Source organism: Tursiops truncatus, chromosome 10 (assembly GCF_011762595.2).
Source record: "Tursiops truncatus isolate mTurTru1 chromosome 10, mTurTru1.mat.Y, whole genome shotgun sequence".
NCBI classification, from domain to species: domain Eukaryota; kingdom Metazoa; phylum Chordata; class Mammalia; order Artiodactyla; family Delphinidae; genus Tursiops; species Tursiops truncatus.
Genome location: NC_047043.1, coordinates 30,418,470 through 30,432,710, shown reverse-complemented (window position 1 = coordinate 30,432,710; position 14,241 = coordinate 30,418,470). Strand labels below are relative to the sequence as shown.

Sequence of the window (14,241 nt, the reverse complement as noted above, 5' to 3'; positions counted from 1 at the left end):
AGGGAAGTCCCCAGTTTTAAGCTTTTAGAGCTGCACTTCTCAAAGTGTGTTTGGTGGAGCAAAGGTTCAGTGTGACGTTAATAGACGTTAGGTGGAAAACATGATTTAGTGGTAAAATATACTTGAGAAATATTGGGTCAAACAGCCTTAAATAGATATCTGTCTTGAAGGACTTTTCAGAGCCTTTAATATGCAAAAGTCCCTTGTTAATATGCAGTGTTTCCCAAACTCAGTTGGTACTGGAATTTTTTTCCATCTTACATATGGCCTGTCTCCTGGGATTATTTTCTGAAGAATACTCTTTGGGGACCACTCTCCTAGAAACTAGGATTCTCAAGTTTTCCGCGAGGTACCTAGCAGAGTGCCTGGTGCGGCTTCAAACTTAACCTTCCTGCAGATGCTGTTGGTCAGGGTGATATCAGTGTTGATGGTGACGTGACGGTGGTGAAGATGAGGATACCGGTCATGGATATGGTGGGAAGGACATTGGTAATTTGCGTGGGTAGTTAGGTATAACTTTAGTAAATCCCTAGGGAGAAAGGGCTCCCAACTCAGAGAGGTCTCCTGTATATGAATGACACCATTAGGCTTTGCAGAGTTAATGACCTGCGCTAGCAGAAGGAGATGGTACCAGAAAAGGTCAGGACTCCATCTCTACAACCCAGGGAGGTCGATGGGCCCAGAGCCAATAGAAGGCCTTAGCAACATGAGAGACCCATGGAGGGTGTATAGTCTTGTTTCCTGGAGCCTCTATCAACATGAATGTAATAAAAAGAGTATCATTTCCACAACCATACGATTCCTGCTATGGTGAGTTGTAGCCTAGTAGGGAATGCTATGAAGGCTTGTGAACCCATTAAGAAATGAAGTGGAAACACATGTATTTGCTTCTTCTGGGCTGCATTCTTTGGAATGGCCCGTTCTCAGCTCAGTCATACTGGAGAAAGTGAGATGATTTACGACCCTCCAAAGGGACTGAGGGAATTGTCAAGGTGGCGGTGAAGCTGTGGTGGAGGTTTTGAAAAGACAGTGGTATTGCCAGTGGTCATGGGAGATGGACAGGAAGGATGATGGTGGTGGCAGGGTCATGGTGAAGGTGAGGACAATGCTGGTGGTCATCAGAGTGGCGACAGGAGTGCCAGAGGCAATGATGGCGGTGGGTGATGGTGACACTGATGGGGATGTCCCCAGTCGGAATATTAGCACCAGTTCGGAGGGAATCATGGCGAGCGCTGTGCACCAATAAGAGTCTAAAGTGATTCTGTGGTCACCTGCCTCCTTCCTTTACAGGTAGGACAGGCTCTGGGAGATGCAAGCTGGCCTGATAAGAATAAGACCTTGCCTTGGAGGCCCTTAGTTGTTTTCTGTGTAGAAAGGTGGTTCTTCACTTTCTCCATAAATCAGCCCCTGAACTTTCCGCTTTGCAATTTGCAGGTCATCAGCCCCACAAGCCATTCCCGCCTGGAATAGGGAACTTGAACAAATAAATCACACTTATTATTCACGTCAGCGGCAATGTCATCATTGCACGGGAGTCCAGACCTGGGCTGACCTACCCACGGGACTTAGGCGGCCCCTCTCAACACTGTTCAAGCCAAGCCCGCCATGATTCAACACTGAATTTCTAGACAGAGACCCTTATATCAACGTGACATAATTTAATAGCACTCTCCCCCCTCATCAGAGTGGGGCCTCACTGGGGGTGGTAGACATACGGCTTCCCTGGGAGAGGGGGAACGACCCTCAGAGGTAGGTTCATGCCCTTCCCCTGTGAGAAGACCACTGTCAGGTCCCCAGCCTGTAATTCATCCGGCCCAGCCACTGACATGTTACTACGTGTAGCAGCACAGCGCTGCTCCCCTCTTTTTGCACATGTCAGCTCTGCCTGTTTTAAGGAGGAAATTCAAGCTCAGTCCGGGCCTGTGTCTGATGGCAAGACGGCTGCCTCTAGGTAGATTTTTAGCATCTTGTGTAACACATTCTGGCAAGGGCTTCCCGTTTACTCACCGCAGGCTTGTTATCTGTGGGTCCTTGTTCTTCCCTGAGGGGAATGAATGCTTGGTCATGGCCTCACTGACCATTTATGGACAGAATATTCACAGTCATCCAATCCACAGCCTCCTTGGCATGAATTTGAAATCAGGGCAGCAGTGTAATTAAAGCCACGGCCCCATGTTTCTTCGTGTTTTTATGCAGGGGGGGCAAAGTGATAGTGGGCTTGCCCTTTTTGCTCTTTTCTGGAAGGAATTATTAGTTTTATTTTATTTTTTGTTTGTTTCTTTTCTTTTTTTCTCTGATGAAATAACATTCCGGCAACTTCTGGAAAACATCTGAGCTAGTTAGCAGAATGTTAAAGCAGGCTGAACATTTCATTCATAGATGTATCAGGTATATTCCTTTGACCTTAAATGGTTGTCAGGGTCCTTTGGAATCCCAGTTAGCTGCAGGGTTGGGGTGTGGAAAAGGCTCCTGTTTCAGTGTTCTAGAAATGAAAGTCTTGGGGGGAAATCTCTGTGGCTTAGTAAATTAAAAGTTTACTAATAGACTATATTGGCATTAGGTGTTTTGGGTTTGAAATATAAATGTGTAATATGTGGAGAGTATATGTTCTGGGGTCATCTTAGGTGAAATTCCAGAAGGTAGAGCCTGCGTGTGTTGGGGAATCACAGGACTAAGTGAATGTTCACAACAGTTTTAATGATGCCACGAGGAACAGGTGACACACAAAATACACCACCATTTTCGTGATTAAATTCCAATCTGGCTTTGGTTTTGAAATATTTCAAAACATTGTACACTGGGACGTGAAGATGTGACAAGATGATTTTTGTCGTTTCAGTTGTGGGAACTCTGTGGTTGACTCCCCAACATCCATTGCACCCAGATGATCAGGCAGCCTAAGTCAGTCATGCTAATTCCACTCCACTTGGCAGGTGTGAGCCAATTGGGGTCAATGAGACTCCAGGGGAGAAGCTCTGGGCTTCTGGGAAATAGCAGCCTGTCCCACCGGCCCTCTCCTTCCACCTTACTGGATGTGAACAGGGAAGCATGTTGCTCCAGGTGCTGTTGGCAACCATTTTGAGACCATGAGGGGAAATAGTATTGGGATGCATCCAGCACTGCTGCTGAAAGAGCAGAGAAATGAAAAGAACTTGGGTTGAGGGGCTGAATCTGTCACCACTGACCTCTTTCCTCCCTCTGGACTTCTTGTTCTGTGAGACAATAAATACCATGATGATTATTATCTTTTTAACATCTTTATCGGAGTATAATTGCTTTACTGTCATACAGAGTGAAGTAAGTCAGAAAGAGAAAAACAAATACCGTATGCTAACACATATATATGGAATCTAAAAAAAAAATGGTTCTGAAGTACCATGATTATTTAAGTGAGTCTGAGAGAGTGTTTCTCTGACCTGAAGGGGAAAGCATTCTGACACAGCTATTTAATAATTGTGTATTTGTTATTACCATCACTATGCCAAGCCCTTAGGATAGAGAAACAACGGAGCACATGGTATATGTCATCCCTGCTTTTCAGAGCTCTTAAGTGTTTATTGGAGACATGAGATAACTACACAGAAAACCACAAAGTATTTAGTGTTAAATTGTGATGGAAGATACTCCCAGGCGGGGCTTGGACAACTCTTCCCATAAAGGTCAGATAGAAAATATTTTGATATTTGATCTTCGTGGGCCACATGGGCTCTGCTGTGACTACTCAGCTCTGCCACTGTTGCACAAAAGCAGCCACAGGCAATGGCTATGAATGAGTGTAGCTGTGTTACAATAAAACTTTATTTAAAAGAACAGATGGCAGGCCATGTTTGGCCTGTGGGCTACGGTTTGCCTACTCCTGCTCTAGGGTTTCATAGACAGGAGACATCTGTAGGGATTAGGGTCATGGGATGATTCGTGGAGGTTGTGGGTGCTGGATAGACAGCGTGGACATGGGTCAGCAGTAGACCATGCTATTCTACAGTCTGATGGGATTTCAGAAAGGAAAAACCAGAGTGTCTAACATAACCACACCTGACCATCTCCCTGGAGATCAAGCCGAGTCTGTAGTCCCTCTCCTCCCACTCCCCAGTGGTCAGCCAAGAAAAGATGAAATATCTGGGGCCACACACGGAGAGACTCCCTCCCAGGTCTGCCTCCTACCTGCAGGGCCAAAGGTGGGTCTAGCACAGAGCAGGCAGCCCCCGCAGTGCAGATGTGAGACTCTTCAGTTCAGAGTGTTGAGGCCACAGTGTCCAGTTACACATGGATCTTGCATGAGGTGAGCTCTGGACTTTCCCAGAGTTAGAAGCTTCTGGAACTCACCTTCGGGGGATAGTGTCTTGGGGAGACTAAGCTTCGATGGCTGGCTCAGAGAGCTACCTCCTAAGGGGGACCTTGAGGATGGGTAGGATTTGAATAAGAGGCAGGTAAGCATGGGCAGGTGGGAATAATGCTTTGAGCAGAGACTTGGAGGGGACCCCCCATGGTGTGTGAGGACATTCCCCTACCGCATAGGATGACACCCCATAGGATGCTCATGGATGACACCCTCATATGCCACACTGGGGAGCTCTTCCCCCCGACACCTTGAGACAAGAGCCTGAAGTTTCCCATGAGGAAGTATCTAGACAACAACACCCATCAGTATTGACCTACAGGCAGAGACTGGGAGCAATTAAATCTGAAGAACATCAGTGGCAGGGGGGGACTTCCCTGGTGGCACAGTGGTTAAGAATCTGCCTGCGAATGCAGAGGACACGGGTTCGATCCCTGGTCCGGGAAGATCCCACATGCCGTGGAACAACTAAGCCCGTGCATCACAACTACTGAGCCCGCGAGCCACAAATACTGAAGCCCGCGTGCCCTAGAGCCTGCGCAGTGCAACTACTGAGCCCGCGTGCTGCAACTACTGAAGCCCGCGCCTAGAGCCTGTGCTCCGCAACTAGAGAAGCCACTGCAATGAGAAGCCCACCACCACAACGAAGAGTAGCCCCTGCTCACCACAACTAGAGAAAGCACGCGTGCAGCAAATGAAGACCCAATGCAGCCAAAAAAGAGAACATGAGTGAGGTTTACAGGACTTGCGGATGAGTTGGTAGGGGCAAAAATCTACCGTTTCTAAATGCAGACCAAGAAGGGTGATGAGAACATCACAGAAGGAGGACGGGGAATGGGAGGGAAGAGAATGGCCCAGGGTGAGAGGGAAGGTGGCTGGTTCTTTAGGACTGAGTGCAGGGCCATCCAGAGAGCCCGGGTCACACCTCGCGGAGTCGGGGAGGGTGTGGGTCATGCAGTGGGAAGGGGCGCTTTGAGGATGGCTGGAGTCTGTGGGGGAAGGATAGCCTTTCTGTGATGGACGGCACTGTTCCGAACGGTGAGACCTGGCATGCTCCCCACCCTCAAAGGCTACAACTTAGGGATGTAAAAATATTCCACCCGTGTTTTCTTACTTGGATGTGTAAACACGCGGCAATCTAGTCAGAGAGAGGAGAAAAACAAACCACACTGCGGAGTAATATCCTTTTGCAAAGAAATATGTATTTTGGAAAAGGACTGAAACTCGTGGAAGCTTTAGAAGGGTGTTTTCTTTTCTTATTTTTAAAAACTCAAGGGTTTTGGTGAAATCAGCATTGTTTTCTCAGGCCCCCAAACAGATGAACATATGTGGAGCTTCGGCTGGTGGCTCCGAGAGACAAAGGAAAACACAAAAATAACTTTCTAATAATTGTCCCCTGTCCCCAAACACAGCTGTTGAGGGTTGGGTGGTGTCACCTCCCCTTTCCTAAGCTGCAGCCCTTCCTCCCGCCCCCAGCTGATGTTCCCGGCTCTGCCACCGCTGCTGCGGTTTCAGGCAAACCTTGCATCTGGTTGCTCTTTTCTTCTTTCCCTCTTTGTCTTTGTTTACTTTCACGAGGAGACGTCACTTTTATTAACCCTCCTCTGCTTTCTTTATGTTTGCATTGTTTTCATCTCCTGTTCAACTGTCTCCGTCCGTTCACTTACCTTCATCCTGCGGGGCTATCGGTGACCTACCTGGCTCCAGTAAGGCAGCTGGGTTTTGTCCAGCTGTTTCTTCAAGCTTGATGGAGGCCCTCAGAGTTGTGTGGCTTTTGTTTCTCCCTGGGAAGGTTTTTTTAATCTGTTTTGTTATTCCTCTCTTCTATTTGTGTTTCTCCATGCAGGGATACTGAGTGTTTATAAACTTTTCAGGAGTGCTTACTTTTGAGATGAGAGAATTGCTTCTGAATTTCTCAGGCTGCATGCTGAGTTACATTATCTGTGAAATTCCCGCTCTGATGACCGGCAGATTTCTGAGCAGTAGCGCTGCATTTCCAAACATGGCCGGCCCCACCAGCTGTTGTGTCACCCTCTGCTTGCACCTCTTTCTAGACCAGAACATTAATGAAACAAGAAGCACTTCATCTGTGCAATACCTTGCACTGTCAAACCTCCATTTTAAAAATGAATCAAGAAATAACACAAAAGATCAAAACCTGGAAGAAATAAAATTCTCACCTACACCACAAATAATTCTTCATTAAGTTATTAAAATATAGCAGTTGTGTGATACAGATTTCAACATGTATTCCTTGTCATCCTTATTACTAACCCTCTAAAAGTCTTTTTTTTTTTTTTTTTTTTGCGGTACGCGGGCCTCTCACTGCTGTGGCCTCTCCCGTTGCGGAGCGCAGGCTCTGGACGCGCAGGCCCAGCGGCCGTGGCCCACGGGCACAGCCGCTCCGCGGCATGTGGGATCCTCCCGGACCAGGGCACGAACCCGCGTCCCCCGCATCAGCAGGCGGACTCGCAACCACTGTGCCACCAGGGAAGCCCCTCTAAAAGTCTTCACTATTCAAAATGTGGTCCTTGGACCAGCGACATCAGCATTCTCTGGAAGCTGGTCAGAAATGCATGTTCTGCTCCACTTCAGACCTACTGAATCAGAATCTGCATTTTAAAAGGATCCCTGGGTGATTCCTGTGCACATTAAAGTTTGAGAAGTCCTGCTTTCATAACCATTAAAAACATTAAATGGAGCAAGATACCAAACAAAAATCAACCAAGTACTTAAATAATCACATGCAACAAGATTGTGGTCAAAATATCTAGTTTTAGCCTCTACTCACAGTAAGTCATTGAGTTCACCTGGCCTCGGTGTTGATGTACCAAATGGGAGGACCAGCACGCCCACCCTCTGCACCTATCAGGATCGATGCAAGGATTTTGGGAGATAAAGTTTAAGTGAACCAAATAGATGAATACACTTGGTAAAGCACCATAAAATGTTAGCCATTACAATTTACACACTGCCTCATTTTAATTTGGCGGCATCTTACTTCTTCCTTTGCCTGATGCAGATACGGATGTGAGGAATCACCACAGTCATGACGCATCGGCAGGAAATGTCAGGACACCTCATCTGTAAATGGGGATAACAGTAACTCCTACTTTGGGGGACACTTGCCAGTTTTTTGCCTTTGCCCAGCATCTGAACATCCTTCCTACAATTGGGGAATTTCTCCCCATATGGGTCTGGGTGGGAAGCAGGGGGCTTCAAAGAAAGAAAGTTTAAAAGGCAGCCCCTTGCCTCTCCCTGCTGGCTGCCAGCCTGCCCCTCCACCTGCTGGCTCAGGACATCGGCACGTACCCCAGGCTCAACTAAGCCCACCCTTCCCCCCAGAACTCTGAATCTGGGACATGTGAGGCAGAGGCGGGGAAGGTGGAGGATAGTTTAGCAGCATCAGCTGCAGAGACAGTGGCAGCGGCCACATTTACTATTCCGGATGGGGGTAGGGCTGCAGCACCAGTCATACCCATCCAGCAATGGCATTAGCTGCTCATGATTTGAACTCAGCTCCTGGCTTCTGCTGGCTCCTTCCCATTTTCCGAACATTCCCTGAAATTGTCTGAGATGCCCAATATCCTCTCGGTAAACTGCTTTTTCTGCTGAAACCACCCGGAGCTGGTTTCCGTCACTTGCTACCAAGAAGCCTGAGTGATAACTCCACTTACCTTACTGGCTTGCCCTGAGAAATGAGGAAACAGTGCACAGCAGATGACCCTTAGAAATGCCCCATTAGTAGCAGCAACAATGAACAATATGTCTACTTTTGTTTCATCTTGATAGAGCCCCATTGCTTGATCATTGAATGACAAGCTATGGCGGCTACTAATTCACAGGCAGCTGATCATCTTTCCTTTCCCATAGAAAGCTCTCGGGAAGCTCTTCCTCTGCCCTCGGTCAGAGGCCAACTCTGTGTCCTGGTCTTCTAAGGTTAGTGCTAAGACCCAGCCCATCTTCTTTCTTGTCAGCAAAACCAAGGGTGACAGATTCCCAGACTTCTGCTAACATTCATCCAATTTGTCCATCGACCATCTACTCCAAAGCTGTTTAGGACTACTCTCAGTTTCTTTCTTGACTTGTCAAGAGGTGGGTTGCCAGATTCTTCCTGCTACCCCCCAGAATTGAACATCAAACAAATTTCATCAAGGGCATAGTCTCTTGCCAACATGAGGGATCCTACTAGGAACCTGGTAGGATAATTTATGTGATTAGCGTTGTTCCTTAGCCCATGTCAAAATTGGTCACCAATAGCCTTATTTCCCCTGCTTCATTTATTTCCTTCCAGGGCCATATGCTGGTGATTACCAATCTTTGGAGAGTTGCAATACCTTGTCATTATTTCTTTGATTCCAAGACATGCCTCCCTCCAGTAAAAAAAGGAAAAAAAATATCACAGTATGGCATTCATTTTCAAAATGGAAGCAAATGAAAATTAACCTCATGTTGAAATCTTCTGGGAACTCAGGTTGTCTCTTGAAATGGTGACATCCTGACGTTGAGAAACACTGCCTTAAAAATTCCAAATTGTGTGAAAGAAAGCTGCGTGGGTTCATCATTTATTTCTTCTTTGTAAATTGCAGTTTTATGCTGACGTGGATTTAATCTCTGACTTACTCTTCCTCAGTCCAACCTGTGCCTGTTAAAGAGGAAATAAAAAGCTGTGATCTTTCTGCACCCTGGCATTGCCTGCCTTTCCTTTTTTCTCCCTTTAAATAATCCTGTGTCGCAACCTCCCTTGCAAAATGGAAAAATTCCAATGCAACATGTCCGACATTTTGCTTCTTTGTTTTCTTTTCCTTCATGTTAAAAAATTTAGCTGTTGGGCTTCCCTGGTGGCGCAGTGGTTGAGAATCTGCCTGCCAATGCAGGGGACACGGGTTCGAGCCCTGGTCTGGGAGGATCCCACATGCTGCGGAGCAACTAGGCCCGTGAGCCATGGCCACTGAGCCTGCGCGTCTGGAGCCTGTGCTCCGCAACAAGAAAGGCCGCGATAGTGAGAGGCCTGCGCACCGCGATGAAGAGTGGCCCCCGCTTGCCATAACTAGAGAAAGCCCTCGCACAGAAACGAAGACCCAACACAGCCATAAATAAATAAATTTAAATCGTATGGGCTTCTAAGAAGACCTCTGCTTAAAAAAAGAAAAAAAAATTTAGCTGTAAAAAAACCCAAAAACCTGTGCCCCAGAGAAACTCCTGAGCATGATGAGCACCGGAAACCCTGCCCCTGACAGTATTGTTGTAATAGGAAGAGACTGGAAACTCCAGTGTTCCTATAGGAGGATGGACAAAACATTGAGATATAGTATTCACACCATGGAATATTATACACCAATGAAAATGAATGACAATATAACTACCAACAATAACATGGAGAAATCTTAGAGACATGGTAGTGAATGAGAAAAGCAGATCGCAGAGCACTGTATACCATATATATATATAAATATATATAATTTATTATATATAAATATAAATGTAAATATATAAATATATTTTTTCTTTTTTTTGAGGGGTAAAGCTCAAAAACTAAGAGAACCCAAGCAAAAAGTAAACCATATGTTCCTTGGGGGTACTATGGAGATTTCTAGAGCTGACCCCTGTCCTGTTATCCTCTCCTCCCAGGCACATGGGAACATCCCCTTGCAGTGGACTCAGCCCATGTGACTAGTTCTGTCAATAGGCTGTGAGTCAAAGACGCACATGCCCCCCTGGGCTGAAGCATTTACTTGCTGCTGAGGTGATCCTGGGAGAGCCTCCTATTTAGATGGTGGCACTGAAAATTCAAGCATCCTGGACTGTGAAGGATGCGGGACAGTTGTCCTGGAGAGCCAGCTGTGCCTGCAGTGGATTCTGCTTGAGCCAGAAACAAACCTTGGCTGATGAGTTAAGCAGTTGAGATGTTACTCTGCTTCGTTATTGCAGCGTGACCCGGCCCGCCCTGGCCAGCGCAGATGCACGCAACAGCTGTGAGAAAGGCAAGGATGACGATCAACCCACAGTTGAGGACATGTCTGCTCCCGGGGGAAGGCAAGTGGATTGGGAACAGGAAAGAGCACACGGGGAGATGCAAAACAGAAGGTGATGTTTTGGTTCCTAAGTCGGGTGATGGGTTCTTAGGTGCTCATTTTATAATTAGGCTTTATAACGTACACATGTTAATGTAAATGCCAAATATCACACAATGGAAAACAATGTAAAACAATTTAAATAGTTTAAAAACTAAGCAGCATTAAAGGCAGAATCTATGTGGCAGGTAAATGGGGAGTCGCTGTAGAATCCTCTCAACTTTGCTGTAAGCTTGAAATGTTTCATAAAGTGTTGGCTGAAACCCCTGAATGGCTAACAGTTACACTAAGAACTTAAAAAAAAATCTTACCTATTATTCAACTACCCCCAAATAGCAACTATTTTGACTTTTTTGAGACCTTGTCTCTATGAATATAATGTTTCCATAGTTGTGATCCTAGTATACATAGAATTTTATGACTTGCTTTCTTCATTTAACATTTTATTATCAACATTTCTCTAGCTCGTGTTTTTTTGGAGAGTGCATTCATGTCTGGGGGATTCCTCTATCCCATGCAAATGTGGGTATCCCCGTAAACCTGAGTCATACTCCAGAAGCTAGAGACACTTTTTAACTCGATGGTAAGAATAGTCAGAGGCCTTGGGACTTCCCTGGTGGTGCAGTGGGTAAGACTCCGTGCTCCCAATGCGGGGGGCCCGGGTTTGGTCCCTGGTTAGGGAACTAGATCCCACACGCATGCCATAACTGAGAGTTCGCATGCCGCAACTAAGAGTTCCCATGCCGCAGCTAAGAGTTCACGTGCCACAACTAAGGAACCCATGTGCCACAACTAAGGAGCCTGCCTGCCGCAACTAAGACCCCATGGAACTAAGTAACTAAATAACTAAATAAAAGGAATAGTCAGAGGCCTTCTAACACACATCGCTCCTTCTAAAGCTTCCTCAGGTGACGCTGTGTCTGTCTGCCAACTACTATTTTCTTGAGATAAAGGGAAGCTTTTTGAGTTTAAGACATACTGGGCAAGTAATAGCTTCCTGCAAATCATTGTTGTGTGCCCACTATGTGCTTGCTGGGGAATTTGCTACCTTTCCTTCTGGACTTTTCTCCTTTAGCTTCTCTGCTACTTCTGTCTCACCACCATCTCAAAAACAGCCCTGAATTAAAATCTCAGCAGGTATAAACGGCCTGCTCAAAAAACCCACGTGGGTTTGGAAGAATACATCATTTCTCTTTTCCAGGTTGTAAAAATTATTCATGCTCAATGGTAGATAATTTAGAAAATACGTAGAAATGAAATCCACCTACCTTTCCACCACCCCAAACTAGGCTGCTTCTAATATTTTAGTCTTTTCAAGAAATGTACATTTTTTTTCACAGTCTCTCTGCCTAAAGACAAAGTTAAAAACCAAATGATTTTACTTGTTCAATTTCTGCCATGTGCCCGCATGTCCACAGCCCAGATGAAATTAACATCAGTGCTGGACGGCCCATCACGTTTTATCCATGCGGTAGCTGTAACAAGAAGTCTTCCCAGTCATCATTAAGATATGATTTAATATGTCGTCAAGTATATAAAAGGCTTCTCCACTCAGAATAGCAAACAGCTGTTCACCATCTCTAGTGAGCCTGGAGCCAGAGGAGGGAGACTAAGCAAAGGGTCCTCTGAGTAACCCGTGGCCCTTCATGGGGAGGGCAGGCAGCTCCTGGAGGGTCCTGGCTGAAACCCTGAGCTGTCCATTTACCTGAGGCTTGGATATTTTAGCTTGAAACTATAGACCAATTACTTTTTTTTCCCTCTCTCTGTCTCTGACTTTTAAGGACAGCATGGTTGGTAATTTACAGTGACAGGGTCAGGGGTTGTCTAGTTTTTGTAGGTCTTTAAAAGTAGCCTGTGTTCTCTGAAGGGCATAATGCGGTCTTAAGTGGGATGGATTTTGTGATCTCTGGGGGTTCTATCCACACAGATCTGGCTTTGCCATTTCTGCCCTCAGCTTCCTTCCCCCGAGTTCACTTCTCTGCTGTTAAGCTTCTGTTGGCTGCCCCCTTGCCCTCTAGTCCTCAGCTGCTCTCTGGGAGGACAGCTGGGTCTCTTGTTCCACCAGACAGAGGAGTGGATACAGCTTCTGGCTTGGGGCAGTGCATGTCTGTTTAGTCCATCAACCTCTGGGAATGCCTGCCAGGGGCTCGGGTTGGTAGCAGACAGCGTAAAAATCATGGAGCAGGAACTCTGAGGCCATCATTGCAACTCTCTTGATATTATAGTTGAAGAAACTAAAAGGTGCCCTTGTCGAGGGGCAAGAGTGGGTGGGTTAGGGAACGTTTACCGAGCACCCAGTCTATGCGAGGCTGAGTTAGGCAGCCACCTGCCCAAGCCTTGTGAAGCAGATACTCATTGTTAACCCCATTTTACAGGTGGGAAAAGTGAGGCTAAGTGGCTTGCTGGACACTGCCAGTAAGTGGTAGCGCTCACATTTGAATCTAGGGCCGCCTGACTCTAAATCTGGTGCCTTCCTATGCTCTCATGCTGCAGCCCAGAGCTTACAAATATGCCCATCAATCGTGACCCCGGACCCGGGGTGCCCTGCTGTGGTAGTGGCATTCTTAACCATATCATAAACCCATAAACACGGCTCCCCTCCCCCTTCCAAAACACCACCCCACAGCGGTGACCCTGCTCTCCCCCATCCACACGCGTGTGCCATTTTGGGGCTCATTTCCCTCTTTGTTTCACGTAAACCTCATGGATCATCTGTGCAAATATTCTAGAGCAGGAAATGAGGGTGGTGGTGGTGAAGGGTCCCAAGCTCTCCTCGTTGCGGGGCATCCTGGTCAGCCTTTGGTTGCCTCCACACCTGCTTGTGGTGTGACTGTGCGTGTGCGATGGGTTAGAGTCAGTGGTGCTGGTCAGGGTGTGGGTCCGTGGCTGGACCTTGGCTGCCCCAGCTCTCCACATGTCTCCCCTGCCCTCACATCTGCCTTGTTCTGTGGCAGTGTCGCCTGAGTCTCATTTCCTATCAGATTCCTGGAGGGCAGGGACTGAGTCTACTTCACTTTTGCATCACCAAAGAATCAGGAACAGGACTTCCTGGCAGTGCAGTGGTTAAGACTCCACGCTTCCACTGCAAGGTGCGTGGGTTCAATCCTCGGTTGGGGAACTAAGATCCTGCAGGCTGTGCAGTGCAGCAGAAAAAAGAAAAAAAAAAGAACCGGGAACATTCATCCCATTAGCAACAATAGACATCTACTGAATGAATGAGGTAGCTATTTTCTAGAACCAAGCTTCATGGGCATGTGCTTTTTTAGGAATAAGCTTTAGGTTGCTATTAATTTTTTTGGACTATTTTTAGGAAAATGTTCAAACTAACAGAAAAGTAAAATGAATCCTTTTGAATACAATGAATAGTGTAATGAACGCTCCTATACCCGTTGCCTAGATTTAACAAATATCAATAGCATTTGCTCTGTTTGATGTAGCTCCCAGAACCCAGGTCTCTTATCTGCTCCAATGGCAGCAATGATCCACCTTGTCCAGCACTTCAGAGAGATCATGTACACATGTGAGATAAGCCTCAGCACCTTCGAAGGCGACTATTCACCCAATTCCGCAAGACTTACTGAGGGCCCATTATATGCCGGGCCGCATGGAGGACACCCATCCTTTTTAGGTGAGGAAGTCTTGGTCTCCATCCTTGAGGCATTCATCTTCAGCCTAGAGAGGGAAGAGACATGTAAGGAGACAACTGCATTATGATGCTAAGTCTAGCAATCCATTTCATAGATGGACAAACTGAGGATATTGGGAGCCTGTAGTCTCATCTCTGGTGAACTTTATCAGCTCAAAGTTGGGAAGCTATGGCTGGACCAGGGC

The 14,241-nt window shown here is 46.6% G+C and overlaps 1 protein-coding gene across 1 annotated transcript in view; it reads left to right on the top strand.

Moving 5' to 3' along the window:
* The window catches only part of CDC5L (cell division cycle 5 like), a 137,283-nt gene extending 126,953 nt beyond the window's left edge, over nt 1–10,330 (top strand). The window contains exon 15 of the mRNA XM_073810666.1: nt 10,268–10,330. Coding sequence (XP_073666767.1) covers nt 10,268–10,315 — 48 coding nt within the window. The 3' untranslated portion in view covers nt 10,316–10,330. The remainder of the gene's footprint in view (nt 1–10,267) is intronic.
* The last annotated feature ends 3,911 nt before the right edge of the window (nt 10,331–14,241 follow it).